Raw genomic sequence first — 19,766 nt, forward strand, 5'->3', positions numbered from 1 at the left:
TTATATGTCTTGGTGATTGTCTTTTAGGGTCTATCCATCTTGGGGTTCGTTGAGCTTCTTGAATACTTATCTTTTCACTTTTCATGATGTTCGGAAGTTTTCTTCCAGAAGCTCTTCAACTATCTCCTCTGTAGGCTTGTGTGATTGTTCCTGTTCAGGAATGCCAATAATTCTTATGTTATTCCTCTTTATGTTGTGTTGTTGTTGTTAAGTGCCGTTGAGTCGGTCCGACCCATAGCGACCCTGTACGTTATCCAACATGAATCTTAGGCTTTCTTCAGATTTTTTTATCCTTTTTTGTATTTGTTCTTCTATCTTAGTAGTGTTTAGAGATTTATCTTCTAGCTTACTAGTTCTAGCTTCTATCTCTTCAGTTCTGTTTCTTTGCCCTTTCAATGTATTGTTCATTTCTGATATTCTATTATTAATCGTTTGGACCTCTTTCTGTAGATTTTGAATTGTTTCCAATCCTCTTATCTGTCTTACTTGATTTTTCCTGTAGCACTTTCCTGACTTCTTCCTTATTTTTCTCAACTACATTTTATAGTGTTTTGATATATTATATAATCATTTTTCTGAATTCTTTCTCAGTCATTTCCAAAGCCTGCCCATCTTCCAGTATGGAGTGTAGGTCTCCTTCCAGCTCATTTGCCTCAGTCACTTTATCTCGTTTCTGGACATGTGCATATATGGTCATCTGCTTCTGTTATTTGAGCATCTTCAGGGGTTATCTGTGGCCTTACTACTTAGATGGGTGTGTATTTTGGTATTTTTATGCTTTCTGAGTGCCTCCAGGTAGATGTGATCATGAAATGGTTTTCCCTTTTCACTCTTCTTCCTGAGAAGTTTCAAGATACCACTGTTGGTCGTTTTGACGTAACTTAGGATTTAATTTTCAGCCTATTTCCTCTTTGGTCAGCTTGTCCCACTCCGCAATCTCTGTTCAGTCCTTTTTTCTAGTTGAAACAGTTCAGGGCCAGCTGTGGCCGTTTGGTTTTAATTGGAAACTGTGTCTTTAAATTTCAAGGAGATCTGTGCGTATGTGTAGTAGAACTCTCCGAGGGTGAGGCTGGGGTGCCCACTAGCTCAGGCTCCCCTATAGTCACCCGAGTGGAGGTGCACAGACAGCAAGGGACCAATGAACAGATACCAAAAGAAAAGAATGTCCAAACCTTTATCTCAGGAGTTCTGCCAGGCGTCTGTGACCGCTTCGATCCTTTCCCCACGTGGTCTCACCCAAGATGGCGGCTCCTGGCGCAGCTGAGCGTCCCGGACTAGAAAGCAATGGATTTCTTGCTTCTACCACAAATTCCCCCACCTGTGAGCCTTCCAACCTTCGAAGTATTCCTTTATATGTGGTTCAGAGTTCTGGGACCATCCCCTGAACCTGCTTGGTCGGGTATTCTGTGTTGTTGGCGGAGCTCTCTGCTATATGTCCACCCAATCCGCCGTCTTGTTTGTTCCCTCCTAATGAGCACATTTAAATGTTCCAGAACACTCAGTGGTTTGTCATGATCCACACAGTTGAAAGCCTTTTCGTAGTTAATAAAGCATAGGTAAACATCTTTCTGGTATTTTCTGCTTTCAGCCAAGATCCCTCTGACATCAGCGGTGATATATCCCTCGTTCCACGTCCTCTTATGAATCCGACTTCAGTCTCTAGAAGTTCTCTGTCATTGTATGGTTGGCAGCCACTGATGAGTTCATGTTGATGTATTCTTTGGCACTCACCAATTGCTTCCTGGTGGGTGAGATCAGGAGATGAGATTCTTTGTTCATTTTTCATACAGATGTTGGTTGTATTCACTGCTGTGGTGTATAGCAGCTGGTATTGTCTCTTGCCCAGTTGTTGGGGCTCTTGAGGGAATAGATGTGGCTTGGCTGAATGGCCACAGTAATGTGGTGCAAGAAGGGAAACAAAGAAGCAAAATGAAAACAAAAACCAAACATAAAGAAAGAAAACAAACAAAAATGGACCACACTGCTAGGTCAGTCAATGGTTTTCTCTGCCAGTAGGTGATGAGGTCTGCCACCTAGTGGTCTCTTGCCTTCACAGCCACCTGAGAAAGTACAAACTGGCTAAGCTGTGTCTGCAGGACAGGTCCACACAGATTGTCTGTTTTTAAAATAAATTTTTTTTATGTCCTTTACTCTATGTATCAGTTCTACCCTTTCCCCTAGTGAGAGCCAGTTCAGGGCTGGCCAGGGTTGACTTTGCAGATTTTGGATCCGAGCCTGCTCTAGTGGGTTTATTGTGTTTAGCGCCTCCCTGGGCTTACTATCTTAAAAATGGTCCCAACTGACTGGAAAGCTGGAGATTCCCTGGGGATGTATGCTGGTCAGAAAAAAAAGTAAGAGAAAATAAGTAAATAAATTGCACCTTAGTCTCCGTGAACCACAGATAGGTTTTTGCCCCAAATATTTTTACTCATCTCTAAAGCCGTTCATGAACTTTCAAGGTGGCTGCTGTAGGTTCCGTTGTGTGCTGCTTCTCATCAGTTACCTCATCTCTTGTTATGTCCAGTTAACTTTGTCTCCCAGTAAGCACTCGATTTACCTTTCTATCCGTCCCTCTGGAGGACAGAGTTCCAGAACCATCCTCTGTATCTGTTTTCCTGGTTTTCCATATCCTTTTTCAGAGAGCCCACACAGCCTTTCTGCCTAGTATGCCATCTTTCTTTTCCTACAACCACAACTCTTTTGGTCTTCTATAATTAATATGTGATGCACCCAGTCCGTTTTTTTGATGGTCTCTAAATTCAGGTTAAGGAGCTCTGGTAGCGTTGTTACGAATTGGGCTGCAAACCTCAATGTCAGCAGTTCAAAACTATCAGTCGTTCTGTGGGAGAAAGATGAGGCTTTCTGCTCCTGTAAAGATTTACAGCCTTGGAAACCCTATACAGGGTTGCTATGAGTCGGAACTGACTCCATGGCACATAACAACAACAAATTCAGGTTGGGGATTTTCGATATTTTGGCTCATGTGTCTTGTTTTAATTTTCTTCAACTTCAACCTGAACTTGCATATAAACATTTGATGGTCTGTTCCACAGTCAGCCTCTGCTCTATTTAGCTGATGAAGTATTTATCTTTATTAGTAAAATCTTAAAAGAATTTAACTGTAGAGGGAGAACAATTATAATTATAGAATATTTTCTAGAAGTTAAAAAATGTAAGTATTGAATATCTGCCCTTTTTTTAAAATTTCCAGACACATAGTGGATCTGTGTGGCGTGTGACATGGGCTCATCCTGAATTTGGACAGGTTTTAGCTTCCTGTTCTTTTGATCGAACAGCTGCTGTATGGGAAGAAATTGTAGGAGAATCAAATGATAAATTGCGTGGACAGAGTCACTGGGTAAGGTATATATTTTTATTCTGTGGCGAGAGGGTGGGTTGGGGTGGTGTACACCTGAGGCACTTGATAAAATGTTATCACTCCCCACTATAATTGCCTTTTTCTTGTTTTCTTTCATGTTTTTATCCTGCTTGATTATTTGTCTTTTTTATATATATAATTTAAATTATTAATTTTTCAGGTTAAGAGGACAACTCTAGTGGATAGCAGAACATCAGTTACTGATGTGAAATTTGCTCCCAAGCATATGGGTCTTATGTTAGCAACCTGTTCAGCTGATGGTATAGTAAGAATATACGAGGCACCAGATGTTATGAATCTTAGTCAGTGGTCTCTGCAGCATGAGATCTCATGTAAGCTAAGCTGTAGTTGTATTTCTTGGAACCCTTCAAGGTAAGCTTATTACCAACCTCTGATAATATCACTGTACTAAAGCAAATGGGTGCTTTTTAAGCTTAGAATTGGATGGTTTATTTTCCTAAAATGTTTTAAAGTAGTTATGTTTTCTATCCGTCCCTCTGAAGGATGGATATATACCTATGTACATATATATATATATATATACATATACATATATATATGTTATGGAGAGTGAAATGAGCCTTGGTGGCATTATGGGTTAGGCATTGGGCTGAGAAAGGGAAGGTCTGCAGTTCAAACCTACTAGGTGCTATGAAGGATAAAGATGAGACTGTCTGCTCCCGTAAATATTTAGAGTCTCAGAAAACTATGTAAGGTTGTTGTGAGTCAAAATTGAATTGCAGTCAGTAGGTGGGTGGGTGGGTGAGTGGGAGGGTCTTTTTCCTTTAAATGAAAAATAAACATTTTTCTTCTCCACACTCTCATTTGTCTTATTCCCCCTTTTCCATTTTACAGACAAATTCAATCATTGCAAAACTATTGGATATAGTTTTGTTGTAAAGCTACTGGATATTTTTTATGCATATTACAAATATTTAATGGTTTTATAAACAGATATAGGCAGATACATCCAGATAGGTACAAGGGATAATTTAAAAAGTATTCCTATGAAATGATAGAAGACTGTATTAAACAAAGATACCAAAATGTGAAGCTGATCTGTCTTGTCATATTCTCTATCTAAGTCTATATATTTCTGAAGGCTGTGTTTTCATTGCTAATCCTTCTTTGCTCTTCAGTTTATACCACATCAAAATGGGCAGTTTTGGTATCCTTCAGGGACTTAAATGGTGTTTCTTTTCAATGTTTTCTGAATTTTGGAAACAAAAAAAGACTGAAGGAGGAAAGATGAATGGGTACAATTTCCCTATAAAATTCTTGTAGGACATCTTTTGCTACCCTTGGAGATTGAACAGGTGCACTGTCATCATGGAAAAGAATTTCTTGATGTAACTTTCCTGTCCTAATTCTCACCATTGCAGTTTTCAGTTTTCTTTAAATTTCTTCATAAAAAATCCTTTTAAATTGTCTTGTGTATGCTGAGAAAATTTGTCATTATTACCCCTTTGCTTTTGTTACATGCAGTTGAATAGCAGCAACCTTTTGAACAACAGAAGAAAACACTTCCCTATCCTATGCCTACCTCTTGATCACTGCTATGCTTGAGCCCATAGCTGCTGCCACTGTACCAGTCCATCTGGTTGGGGTTCTCCCTCTTTTTTGCTGACCTTCCATTTTACCATGCATGATGTCCTTCTTCAAGGACATGATAACATGTTTGATGTATGAGAGACCAATTTGGGCCCATCATGGGTTCTAAGAAGCATTCTGGTTGTACTTATTCCAACACAGACTTGTTTGTTCTTCTGGTAGTCCATGGAATCCTTTAATATTTTTCTCCAACACTGTATCACAAATGCATCAATACTTCTATAGTCTTTTTATTCATTGTCCAACTTTCAGATGCACATGAGGCTTTTAAAAATACTGAAGCTTGGGTCAAGCATACTTCTGTCCTCAAACTGACATGTTTGCTCTTGAACTCTTTTTGTTGTTGTTGTTGTTTTCGGTTTTACTTCATTGCAATGATTACAGTCCCCTTCGTGCTTTATCATTCAACAGAATTTGCATCTATTCCCTCTTTTTTTTTTTTTTTTTGAGGTACACAGAAACACTCAGGAATATATAATCATTTAAACAGCCAAAGAGCACATTCTGTCAGCCTGCTTCTTGGCTGCCAGCACACAGCCTTTCTCTTTTCATGAGTCTAGAGTCCTCAGCTGTTGTATCTCTTCATGTGGTAAGATAGCAATGAAGTATTCGTTATACAGTGACAGCAAGACAAGTGTTTTATTGAGAGAATTTGTGCAGCCCTTCAGTGATGGCAGACCCATGTTTTAACACATCTTGTTTAGAATGAATCTGTGCATGTATGAACTGGAACCCTAGTAGCAATACATATAGAGTATTAAAAAATAAACACATACACAGACATATTTCATTCCTTGCAATTTGTTTTTTCCATTTACAGATACATTGTGAGCATATTAGTATATATAACTGCATTGTTTGTTTAACTGCTATATAGAATGTAGCTATGAATGCACTATTGTTGTTGTTGTTATGTGCCATGGAGTCGGTCGACTCATAGCGACCCTATACAGGGTTTCCAAGGCTGTAAATCTTTACGGGAGCAGAACACCTCATCTTCCTCCCACGCAACAGCTGGTAGTTTCGAACTGCTGACTCTGAGGTTCGCAGCCTGATTCGTAACCACTACGCTACCAGAGCACTATGGTTGATTTAAAAATATTTTCAAAAATTTATATAAATGATTTATCACTTGGTAAAGAATTTAAAATAATCTATAAAAGGATACAAAATAAAAGTTGAAAATCTCATGACTCTTTGAAAATAAATACTTTTAATATTGCTTTTAGACTTTAATTCTTGTGCTTACTATTATAATTTTAAATGGTTTACATTTACCTGTGGTTCTTGCTCTGTTAGCTTAGTTGTTATTTGCCTTTGAATTGACTCTGACTCATGGTAATCCATGTATGCAGAGTACATTGCTTCATAGGACTTTCAAGGCAGAAATAGATCACTAGGTGTGTCTTTCAGGGTACCATTTGAACTACCAACCTTTTTGTTAATCGTTCAGTACTTTAGGACTTCACATATTATCTTTAAACAAATCTCTATTGTGGCGCTGCAGGATAATGTGCTGGATTGCAAGATCAGTTTCAGCTGCAAGGTCGGCAGTTCAAACCTACCAGTACTTCCTTGGAAACCCTATCTATGATTGCTATGAGTTTCTATTACTTGACGGCACTTAACAACAACAACGTGCTTTAATTGATAAGTATCCTGGTGGAACGGTATATAAAGTTTTCAGCTGGTAATTAAAAGGTTGACAATTAAAATCCACTAGCTCTGTGGAGAAAAGACCTGGTGGTTTTTTCCTGTAAAGATTTCCTCCCTGTGACAGACACCCTGTGGAGCGATTTTTCTTTGTCCTGTAGGGTCACTGTGATTTGGAGTTGACTTAACAACACATAAAAACAGCATACTTACTGATACGAAAGATGAATGTAGCACATTTATTTTGTTGTTAAGTGCCATCGAGTTGATTCTGACCCATTCAGACCCTGTGTAGGGTTTCTGAGGAGCAGCTGGTCAGCTTGAACCACCAACCTTGCAGTTCAAACTGACTTTGCAGTCTAGTGCATTAATCCACAGTGCCACACCAGGATTCCAGAACATTTATACAACTAGTGATTTCCTGAGGCAGGACTACATAGATATATTTTGTATTAAGTATGTTTTAGTTATGTTATTGTAATTTTAAATAGTAATTTAGATCTTCATTAATTTTTGTTTTTGATGATACTTAACTCATAGCTTCATGCCACGTTTTGTCTTCAAATTCCTTTTTATTTGGTGCCAAATGTTTTCCCCACATGGGATGGATAGCAGACTTTGAATTCAGACATACTTGAAAATGCTTTCACTTTACCCACTGCTTATTTCTTAGGTTAATTTAATTTTAGAGTTCTTGGCTCAAAATGTAAGAACTTTGAAGATATTGTTGACTTTTTTTTTTTTTTTTTTAATGTTTTATTGTGAATTATGTGATAGTTTATATGGGAGAACATTAGCTTTACATTCATCTTATTGTCTAACATTTCATTGCCATAGTTACAATCCCCTCCATGCATTGTTAACCAACCAAAGGGTATACCCTGCAAGCCTGCCCCCTGGTCGTCAGCACACAGCCCCTCTCCCTCTCTAGGACTAGAGTGCCCAGCTGTTCCATCTCTCCACATCATTGTCTCTGCCTCCATCTCTGGCATCACTATTTCTCTGGATAGGGTGCTGCACTTGGCTCTTCTCCCTTGATGGTCCTAGGGACCTCTGCTCCTGTACTGCAAAGTGTTGTTAAATGCCATTGAGTCAATTCTGATTCATAACGATCTGGTATAGCGTTTTCGAGGAGCGACTGGTGGGTTTTAACTGCTGGCCTTAGAGTTTACAGTTCCGTACTTATCCTATACCAGGACTCCTGTTTTAACTTTAGGTGCTAATGAGAAGTCTGAGGTCATTCTGATGCTGGTTCTTTGGTCGGTAACTTTTTTCTTATGGAAGTTTTTAGGATTATCATCCTACTACTTTGAGCTCTGTTGCAAGTATATTTCTCCTGGTTTGTGGTTTGGCATTATTTACACATTTCATGGTGACTTTTGATAGTCAGCAGAAACGTCTTGATTTTACTGTAGCCACATTTGTCAGTCCTCTGTTTATTGTAATAATGCTCTTTATGAGACTATCTTCTTAACCCTAAGATTGTAAGTGTATTCTAAAAGATTTTGGTTTTGCCTTTTACTTTTAGGACATTAAACCTTCTGAAATAGCTTTGTTTGGTTTGAGATAGTTGTAGGGTATGTGGATCAAGAGTGAGCTGGCAGGTGGGATGGCCAAAAGTTACCAAAAGGAAGAAGGCATTACTTAGGGGATAGAACACTTTAGTATACTTTATTTCTCTTTATCCTACCCTGCCAGTTTTAGAGTACTATATGCAATCCTCAGAGTATGAATGAGTTCCTTATATAAGTCCATTAAATTGAATTTGTAGGCTAAGTTGGAATAGTTAGGTATGATTCGTATCTAATGTCAGTTAAATGTGTGTCTTAGGATATTATAATAAAGGTCAGCTCGAGAAGACAAAGTCAAATATTACAACGGAATATGCAAAGATCTGGAGTTAGAAAACCAAAAGGGAAGAACAAGCTTAGCATTTATTAAGCTGAGGGAACTGAAGAAAAAATTCAGCCTCGACTTTAGTTATTGAAGGATTCTTTGGGCAAATTATTGAATAACTCAGAAAACAAGAAGATGGAAGGGGATACACAGAGTTACAGTACCAAAAGGAAATAGTTGATGTTCAGCTGTTTTAAGAGGTAGCATATGATCAAGAGCCAATGATACTGATGCTAGAAGTCCTAGGTCTATTGAAGGAATTGGCAAAGAACAAGGTACCCGGAATTGATGGAATAAAAATTGAAATCTTTCAAGAAAGTGAGGCTGCATTGGAGGCATTCACTCATTTATGCCAAGAAATTTGGAAGACAACTATCTGGCCAACTGATTGGAAGAGATCTGTATTTGTGCCCCCTCCAAACAGAGGTGACCCAATGGAATGCGGAAATCATTGGACAGTATCTTTGATATCCCATGTGAGCAAAGTTTTACTAAAGGTAATACAGAAATGGCTGTAACCATACTTTGACAGAACGTCCAGAGGTTCAAGCTGGATTCAGAAGAGGATGTGGAAAGAGGGATATCATTGCTGACGTCAGATGGATCTTGGCTGAAAGCAGAGAATATCAGAAAGATGTTTACCTGTGCTTTATTGACTATGCAAAGGCCTTCAATTGTGTGGATCATGACAAGCTATGGACAACATTGTGAAGGATGAGTATTCCTGAACACTTAATTGTGCTCATGAGTTATCTGTACATAGAACAATGGGCAGTTCGAACATAACATGGGAACACGGAATCATCATACTTATTCAACCTGTATGCTGGGCAAATAATCCGAGAAGCTAACGTGGCATCAAGATTGGAGGAAGACTCATTAACAACCTGCGATATGCAGATGATACAACCTTGCTTGCTGAAAGTGAAGAGGACTTAAATAAAACATGTACTGATGAAGATCAGAGACCACAACCTTCGTTATGTTTTGTATCTCAATGTAAAGAAAACAAGAACCCTCACCACTGGACCAATAACATTCTTATCAATGGAGAAAAGATTGAAGTTGTCAAGGACTTAATTTTTATTGTATCAACCATCAACACTTATGGAAACAACAGTCAAGAAATCAAACAACATGTTGCATTAGGCAAATCTGTGACTTAACACCTTTTAATATGTGGAACAGCAAAGATGTCAGTTTGAGAACTAAAGTTCGCCTGACTCAAACTATGGTATTTTCAGTAATCTCATATACATGCAAAAGTTGGACAGTGAATAAGGAAGATTGTAGAATCGATGCATTTGACTTAAGGTGTTAAAGGAGAATATTCAAAGTACCATGGGTTGCCAAAAGAACAAATCGATCTGTGTTGGAAGAAGAAGTACAGCCAGAATGCTTCTTGGAGACCAGGATGACCAGACTTTGTCTCTCATACTTCAGACATATTGTCATGAGGGACCAGTCACTGGAGAATGATAATCATGTTTGATAAGGTTGAGGGACAGAGAAAAAGAGGAAGACCCCCAGCCAGATGGATTGGTAAAGTGGCAGCATCAATGGACTCAAGCATGGCAACATTTGTGAGGTTAGCCCAGGACTGGACAGCATTTCATTCTGTTGTAGATATGGTTGCTATGAGTTGATACTGACTCGGTGGCACCTAAGAACAACAAAAAAATTATGTTCATTAAAAAATTACAGAAATGCTTCCAAATGCAGTAAAAACATTTTAATTTAATAATCCCATTCTCACTGTCAATGAGTTGATTGCAACTCATAGTAACCATATATATCTGCCCTAGGGTTTCCAAGGCTGTAAAACTTCAGGGAAGTAGACTGCTTCGTCTTTCTCCCATGGAGTAGCTGATGATGGGTTCAAATTGCAAACCTTTAGGTTAGCAGGGGAGGACTTAATCACTGCACCACCAGGGCTTCTTAACATAATAATATGGTATTATAATAAAATTGTGGTGAGCTCTCCATTGGAAGCATTTGGCAACCCTTAAGGGTGGAATGCTGGTGTGGTGCACTAGACTGCAAGATCGGTTTGAACTGCAAGGTCTGTGTTTCAAATTGACCAGCCACTCCTTGGAAACTGCAAGGTTGACAGTTCAAACTCACCAATCACTCCATGGAAATGTTATACAAAGTCACAATTTGTAATAGGTTTTTACAAGGTTTGGTAACAACTGTAGATTGTGCTTACATATTTTGTAGCCTGGGGGACTACCTGTTTTTATTTCTAGTTTTTCTCTCAAGTTCTAATCTTTTCATTAGGATCCTACTTCAGACCTTTCTTAGGCAGAATTGGCTTCCCTAAGTCTCAAGTTTTCTGGATTAAATTCTTTATTTTTTTATTTTTTAAATGTTTTGTTGAATGATATTGTACATGAGGGAACATTAGTTTTACATTCATTCTGTCATACATCGTTTCATTGCCATAGTTACCATCTCGTCCATGCATCATCAACTAACCAAAGGGTATACCAAAGGGTAGACCCTGTACTCCTGGGCATCCCCTCCCCCCCCATGTCCTCAGCACACAGCCCCTTTCCCTCTCTGGATCTCAAGTCCCCAGCCACTCCAGCTCTTCACATCATCCTCTCTGTCTCTGTCTCAGGCCTCACTGCTTCTCTGGGTGGGGTCCTGCTCTGCGCTCTTCTCCATTGATAGTCCTAGTGCCCTCCGCTCCTAGACTGAAAGGTTAATCACTCCCCTCCTTGCTATAAAATGTCCACCTTTACATTTCCAATCCTCACAATCAGTCCTGATAACAATTATTCTCCTTTGCATCGTAAGAGACCCATCTGCATTTTTTTTCATCAGCCCTTCCTAGACAGATTGGATACTACTCACTGGAGACTCTACCATCCTCCCCGCCCTGTGGATCTAGGTTCACTCTTGAAAGCTTGTAAGCCAGTCACTTCTTATCTTTGTATCCCTCTCCACATTTTGGGTAGCCAGTGTTCAAGTTGCCCATCCCTATCTACGCTTTGTGCGGAGTGGATGGAAATAATTCTTTGAGCAGGGATTTGTTTCCTCTTTTGAGCTACTGCATTTATAGGTGCAGGTCAAGTTTATCAAGTTGTATCAGATGACGCTTTTTTTTTTACCCCCCTCTTCTTTCTTTTAGTTGAGCTCTGTTCATCCAGTCATTGAAACCAGGTCAAGTGGGTATCATCTGCAAGTGTGGGTGTTCTTGCGTCTGTCCACCCTCTTCTTATCAGCTGCTCGCTTCGCTCTCCACTCTGGTCCTCTGTGGCTTTGTCACTGACTCTGGGCCCATGAGTCCCCAGGTCTTGCCTCACTGCTGGCTGACCAGGTCTCCACCTGGGTTCATAGTAGTCTGCTGAATGATTCAGGGCTTAGCTCGCCGCTTCATTGATGTTCTTCGGTCACTTCTCTTTATGGGTGATGTGCATGGTCGCCAGTCAGAGCGTGTATTTCCATTGCATCATAGTCTTGGAAGAGAATTTGCACTGAGAAGACCCAACCACTTGCCTTGGTGTCTCCTGGGCAAGCAACTTGCTTATTCCTGTGGTAGCAGTTGGACTGCCCTTACTGTTTCGTATTTTTCCTGTAGGTCTTTCTTTCAAGAAGTGTCTACTAGTTTTCTGGCTGGTCTGCTTGTCCTTTCAAGAGGAAAGTTTCCCATCTCTGAAGGTCTGGGTGTGGTTCAGGCTTCCTTTTATAGTCTTATGTAATGCAGAGGCTCCTCAGGAAACCTCCTTTACTGGACACATTATAGCCCCATTTTAGGTATTCCAATCAGTTACAGGCAGAAGATGGACTTAAAAGTTTTCTATGGTGATATTTCTGGTTATTCCTTTCTCTCTCCCTCCAGTGCCTGTTTTATAATATAATGCATGGAAAACCAAGGTTCAAAAGACAGCCAAGCATTTTAACATTATTCCCCCCTTTTCCTCATTCCCACCATGTCCCAATTTCTGCATCCCAGAGCCCTGTTGTTCCAAGGCTGTTCCTACATCCGTTTTTACCTCTGTCCCATTTAACTCATTCATACCTGTCTAATTGTTCTCCCGTCTGCTGGATTAAATTCTTTAAATGAATAATCTTTTGGTAAGATTGTACTTGACCCATTCTTGTATTCGGTTCAAGGTTGGAGCTTCTGGAATTTTTTGCTTACCATGCCCCTCTAGACACTCTCTTTGTATTTTTACAATCTGCTCTTTTCATTCCATATTATTGACCAAATCTTTCAGGAGGAAAAAGTGCTAAAAAATATATTAAATGAATGAAACCTTTCCTTTTTGAGAAAAGAGGTACTGTCTACTTAAGACATAAGAAAATGTGGTGAAAACTACCCAAAAAGATGGTATCCAAAGTTGCTAAGTGACACCTTCTCAAACCAACATTTACAGTGTAGTGTGTCTGGTGGGTAGTGGGTGGCAGATGTATGCTTGCTATCAATGTGGTATTTTATGAATGTGTAGTTTGTGTATCTGCTTGATTGCATTTCAAAAAAATTTCTTAATGTATATTTTATCATTGTATAAACATTTCTTGCTCTTCATTTGTAGCTCTCGTGCTCATTCTCCCATGATAGCTGTAGGAAGCGATGACAGTAGTCCAAATGCAATGGCCAAGGTTCAGATTTTTGAATATAATGAAAATACCAGGTTAGTATTGCTTGGTTTTAATTTTTGTATATAGTTCCATTTAATTTTTGAGTTATTGATTAACTGAATTATGTGTTAGTAATTATTTCCTATGATATATTATGTTCTGTGTCTGCTTTGGATAACATAGAATTGAATAACATAGAGAAAATAGTTGATCTCACATATATAGGGGATGTAAAAATGGCATGGGGACATCATTTGACCTCTGACTTCACCAGCGGTTTGTTGTTATGTGCCATTGAGTCAATTCTGACTCCTGGCGAACCAGTACAGGGTTTTCAAGTTGCAGCTGATAGGTTTGAACCACCAACCATGTAGTTCAGTTCAGTGCTTATCCTTTGAGAATCAAATTTAGCATCAACCCAAGGCCCATTCTTATTATGATGAGGTCAGACATGCCTCCGCTCTCCAGCTTTCCTTACTAATTCTGTCATTTTCTGCAGTACTCTATCTCCCAGCTGGGTTTGATAATTCATTGCAGCAGCCACACAGAACTCAATAGATAATTATTATAATTTTGGGACTTATTAGAGAAGTTAACCGTTTACATTTCTGAATCAGAAATGCTCCAGACACAATTCTTTGGTTAGGACAGGCTCTTCCCAGCCAGGCTTCTCTTTGGTCCTTGACCCCTCTGCCACATGGCCGCTTGGCCTCTGTTCTGGTCATGTAGTGTTACACTGCTCTTTTAGGGCTACTGATGAATTCCCAAAGGGCACTTCAATCTACTATAAGCTTCAGTCCAAAGACACTCAGCTCTGGCTCTGTGGTTTAGAAAACTTAGTTTGCTAGACTAAGTGCTTAGAGGCACGGCACACTACTACACAAGAAAGACTTCTGCTTGAGGCAGTCAGTTTTGCTTGTTTCATAGGCCTGGAAGTCCACTGCTCTGTCTTGTGCTCTGGCTCTCTGTTGCTGTTCTTCTGCCATTCCTCTTGTCTACTCTGATGTCATAGCTTTCAGTCCCTGTATTGAGGTGCTTCAGTGCATAGAAATTCCAGGGTCCAAAGGTTGAACACCATTGTGGATCTTCTTTCTTGGTTGTTGTGAGATCCCTTCCTGCTTCTGAGATGAGTCATTGTTTTCCCAGCAGAATGGCAAAATTATCAACCACGTTAGAGTTTCAAGTTCTTACAATAGCAGTTAACCCTGTTAACAATCACAGTGGAATAATATAATCCTTTTAACATCTTCTCCCATCTTTTCTTACCCAGACTCATTAGGAAAGAGTCATTTGCCGAGAGTTACAAAGACTGGCTAGAAGAGCCATATTATATAATTCATTGCACCGCAGGGGACTTTAAAATGTTTGTGGAGAGATTTCCATTTTATTTCAGTTCCATTTTTTCCCACAAACTTTTTAATGCCCCCTTATATGTACCATCTTTCAGGGAAAACAAATAACATTAATGAAAGCGGATGAATTTTGTGAATCAGGAGAATCAGAATGTTGAGAATTTATGCCTGGGAGTAGTTAATCTAGTTTAGGAGACAAGAAGATCTGTAAGATGAAGAAGGGCAAAAACATTCCAAGTGGAGAAAATTCCATGTGGTAAGGTCCAACAACAAAAGATAGTTTACAATGATTGAAACACTATAACCAGAAGGGAATGTTATGAGAAATAGGCAAGCCACATATGGGACCCAGTTAGTGTTCAATGTTTTGAGTACCCAAAGCTCATGGAATTTAGGTTTGGTGTTGTAGGATAAGCACTGGACTGCTATCCACAAGGTTGGTGGTTCAAATCACCAGCCATAACTCAGAAGCCCTGTACAGGGTTGCTATGAGTCAGAACCAACTCGACGGCATTTAATAACCAATAAGAAGGATAATGCTCTGGTAGCGTAGTGATTACGAATCGGGCCGCGAACCTTAAGGTCAGCGGTTCAAAACAACCAGTTGCTCCGCGGGAGAAAGATGAGGCTTTCTACTCCCATAAGGATTTACACCCTCGGAAACCCTGTACAGGGTCGCTATGGGTAGGAACCGACTCGACGGCACTTAACAACAACAACAAGAAGGATAATGTGAAGCCATTCTAAATAACAATATCAGGTGGCTCTTCAACACTTCCCTTTTGGATTCAGGGTTAGGATGCTGGTACCTTAGCCCAGAATATAGTGGCTTCAGAATAGATTAGTAGAGATGGAGAGGAGAAATTTAATACTAATTTAAGAAGTTGTATTAGTAATATATGGTGATTTCATTCGATATGGGAGGGGAGGAATAAAAAGGAAGACCCAATATGATTTCCAAGGTTTTGGCTTTATAGTCAATGGATTAAGAACTCTGGGCAAAGTGTGGTAGTATGTGAATACAATTTTAAATATGGTTATGTTGAGATACAGGTATCTCTAGAACAGAACACCAGAGAGCCATAAACGCTATGTTAGAAGTACCCTCAGTTTAACTCCTCAGTTGACTAGATACTTTTCCAGTTTCAGTAGTCACATGTTGCTAGTCTTTACTGTGTTAATGCAAATGTAGAACATTTCTAGCACTACAAAAAGTTCTGTTGAGTAGTGCTGCTGTAGATAGAATTAAGAATCTAGGACTTCATTAAGAATAAGTGGTTATTTGGAAGTTCCTATTAGGTAGGATCTCTTGACTGCTGCTTCGGCGTGCACAGGAACTTTTTAAAGTATTGAAGAGCAGAGATGTCAGCTTGAGGACTAAGGTGCGCCTGACCCAAGCCATGGTATTTTCGATAACCTTATATGGATGCGACAGCTGGACAGTGAATAAGGAAGATAGTAGAAGAATTGATGCCTTTGAGTTGTGGTGTTGAAGAATACTGAAAGTGCCATGGACTGCCATAAGAACCAATAGATTTGTTTTGGAAGAAGTACAGCCAGAGTGCTCCTTGGAGGCCAAGATGGCTAAGCTTCATCTCTCATACTTTGGACATATTGTCTGGAGGGAACAGTCGCTGGAGAAGGATGTCATGCTGGGTAAGGTGGAGGGTCAAAGAAAAAGAGGAAGACCCCTAACGAGATGGATTGGCCAGGTGGCATCATTGATGGACTCAAGTGTGGCAACGGTAGTGAGGTTGGCCCAGGATCGGACATTGTTTCGTTCTGCTGTGCATGGGGTCACTATGAGTCGGTTCCAACTCAATGGCACTTGACAACAACAACAATTAGGTAGGATATTGATAGAATGGGAGATACTTTATAGTGGAGTATGTTACATCTTTGTTGTTGTTCAATGCCATTTAGTCAGTTCTGACCCATAGTGACCCTACCCTGTATAGGGTTTCCAAAGAACAGATGGTTAGCTTGAACTACTGACCTTGTAGTTCAGAGGACTTTGTAGTCTGGTGCATTAACCCACAGCGACACACCAGGACTTTAGCAAGCTCACTAGCCGTTCCTCAGAAACCCTATTGAGGGTTGCTATGAATCGGAACTGACTTGACGGTACTGCACTCTCAAAATAGAGTTTATCTTATTTTATCTTGATGGGATAGAACTCAAAATGAGAAGAAACAGATATAAACATCCATTAATAATCAGGACCTGGAATGTATAAAGTATGAATGTAGAAAAATTATAAGCTGTCAAAAATGAAATGCACAATTTATAGCAATAAACACATCAAAAAGAAGTTAAAACCACAATTAAAACTTTAATCCAATGTGTCCAAAAACGAGAACAAGAGCAGCAAGCTAAGACTACAGCCACCAGAAGAAAAGAATTAATAAATATTAAAGCAGAAATAAGTGAAATAGAAAACAAAAACAGTAGAAAGAATCAACATGGCAAGAAGTTGGTTCTTTGAAAGGATTAATAAAGTGGACAATCAACTGGCAAATCTTACAAAAGAAAGGAGAAGATGCAAATAGCAAAATTAAAAATCATATGGGTGATTTCACAACAGAACCAAAGGAAATTAAAAAGAATAATAATAGAATACTATGGAGAATTAATTGTACTCCAGCCAATTTTAAAATATGGAAAAAAGGGAAATGCTTCTAGAAAATGTGACCTACCTAAAAAAACACAGACTGGAGTAGAAAACTTGAACAGACCTATAACAAAATAAGAAATGGATCAAGTCATTTAAAAATTCCCAACAAAAAATGTTAGTACCTTGATGTCTTTACCAGTGAATTCTACCAAACATTTAGGGAAGGGGTGATACCAATTCTATTCAAATTATTCCAGAATATAGAAATGGATGGATAACTTCTGAATTCATTTTATGAAGCATATTTAACTCTGATACCAAAACCAGGCTGATATCAGTAAGAAAGAAATCGAACAACTTATTCCCCCCCCCCCCCAAAAAAAAATCATTATCATGTAGGATTCATACCAGGTATGCAGAGTGGTTCAGTATCACAAATCCAATCAGTGTAATCCATACCAGAAATAAAACAGGAGAAAAAACAACCCTGCATGATCATTTCAATATTTGCAGAAAAAACATTTTATAAAATTCAACACCCATTCCTGATACACTCAATAAAATAGGAATAGAAAGGGAATTTTTTCAGCATAATTAACAGCATATATACAAAACCAACAGCCAGTATCACAACAGAGAAAGTGAAGCTATTCCTTTTGCGAACAGTAGCCAGACAAGGATGCCTGAGGTGAAATGGGCTGATAATCAACCCTTTTGAATCAGATAATCGTATGGGAGTGACACATTGAAGAGGAATGGTGTTGTATTTATTGTCAAAATGAGCATTTCAAGATCCATCTTGAAGTACAGTGCTATCTGTGATAGGGTAATATTCATAGGCCTTGTAGGCCTAGGAGCCTTGTTTTTCGCCAGTGCCTTCCGAGCACCTTGGATTTCTTCATTCACTACCATTGTATTCTTGATTGTAGTATACTTCTTGAAATAATTGAACACTGACCAATTCTTTTTTGTACAGTTGACTCTGTTTTCTATCCAACTTCTTTTGATGCTTCCAACATCATTCTATATTTTGCCTTTAGGATCTTCCAATATTGCAAGCTGATGCTTGAATTTCTTGAGAAGTGAATATTTTCTTCCCTTTTGATTTTCTAATTCCAGGTCTTTTCACAGTCTATTATAATACTTTACTTTCTCTTATCAAGCTACCCTATATAATTTTCTGTTCAGCTCTTTTACTTCATCGTTTCTTCGAGTTGTTTCGGCTTCTCTATGCTCAATAACAAGGCTTCTAGGAATTGACAATACAAATTGAAGTCTATAAACGAACTGATGAAGGGTCAAATGATTGGAAGGGATCTTTATTTGGACTATTCCAAAAAAGGTGACCCAACAATGCAGAAATCACCAAGTAACATCTTTAAAATTACATGCAAGTAAAAAAATTTCTCTCTCTTGCTTTTTTTAAAGTTTTTATTGTGAATTGAGTGATAATATACATGGGAGAACATCGGCTTTACACTCATTTTATCATATTACATTTCATTGCAATGACTACAATTCCCTCCATGCATCATTCAACAACATTTGCTTCCATTCCCTCTGGCTTTTTTTTTTTTTTTTTTTGGCTGTACACTGAAGTACTCAGGAATATATAATTATTCAAACAACCAATACCCCGCGAGCCTGCCCCCCGGCTGCCAGCACACAGTCCCTCTCCGTCCTTGAGACTAGAGTACCCATCTGCTCCATCTCTCCATGTCATTGTGTCTGCCTCCATCTCTGGCGTTGCCTCTTCTCTGGATAGTGTCCTGCACTCCGTTCTTCTCCTTTGATGGTCCCAGGGTGTCCTCTGCTCCTGGAATGTAAGATCAACCACTCCCCTCCTTTTGTTGCAAAACATCTACCTTTACATTTGCAACAATCGCAATCATTCCTGATAATAATTATTCACTATTGAACCACAAGAATTTTATCCCCCCATCTCCTTTCACCAGCCCCATCTAGACAGTTTGGAAACCACTCAGTGCAGACTCTACCTTACCCTGCACCCTCTGAAACTAAGCTCCCTCTTGAAAATTTGTAAGTCAGTCACTTTGTGCCTTTGTAGCTCCCTCATTTTAGGTAGCCAATGTCTAAAGTTGCCCATCCCTGTCAATCCTGTGTACAGAGGGCTTGGGAATGAATGATCCTTGCTGTGAAGATTTATTCCCTCTTTTAAGCTACTACATCGATAAGTATAAGTCAAGTTCATCAAATTGTAGTAGATTACTCGATTTTCCCTCGTCTTTCTTCCTCTAGTCAAATTCTTATCATCCAGACATTGAAGCTAGGTCAAATGGATACTATCTGCAAGTATGGGCATTCTTGTGCATCTCTCCTCACTTCATATCAGCTGAACACTTCACTCTCTGCTCTAGTCCTCTGTGACTATGGGCTCTGGACTGAGTCCCCAGATCTTGCCATACTGCTAGCCAGCCAGGTCTCACTCCAGGTTGACAGGAGTCTGTTGAATGTGGTCGGACTAAGCCCACAGCTTCATTGCTGTTTTTCCTCCACTTTCCCTTATTTGTAGACCAATGTGGTCACCAGCAAGCTTACATGCCTGCTCGTGTATTCCCTTTGAGTTTCAGTCATGGAAGAATGATGTCATGCTGGGTAAGATGGAGGGTCAGAGAAAGAGAGGAAGACCCCCAATGAGATGGATCAGCCA

At 39.4% G+C, this 19,766-nt stretch overlaps 1 protein-coding gene across 2 annotated transcripts in view; it reads left to right on the plus strand.

The window, feature by feature from the left end:
- LOC102830960 (nucleoporin SEH1-like) overlaps positions 1–19,766 on the plus strand; it is a 56,969-nt gene that overhangs the window by 20,647 nt on the left and 16,556 nt on the right. For both annotated transcript variants that reach the window (XM_006876584.1, XM_006876583.1), the window contains exons 3-5: positions 3,212–3,358; positions 3,540–3,751; positions 13,084–13,182. In XM_006876584.1, coding sequence (XP_006876646.1) covers positions 3,212–3,358; positions 3,540–3,751; positions 13,084–13,182 — 458 coding nt within the window. The remainder of the gene's footprint in view (positions 1–3,211; positions 3,359–3,539; positions 3,752–13,083; positions 13,183–19,766) is intronic.

The sequence above is a fragment of the Chrysochloris asiatica genome, unplaced genomic scaffold, assembly GCF_000296735.1.
Source record: "Chrysochloris asiatica unplaced genomic scaffold, ChrAsi1.0 scaffold00392, whole genome shotgun sequence".
Lineage (NCBI taxonomy): Eukaryota > Metazoa > Chordata > Mammalia > Afrosoricida > Chrysochloridae > Chrysochloris > Chrysochloris asiatica.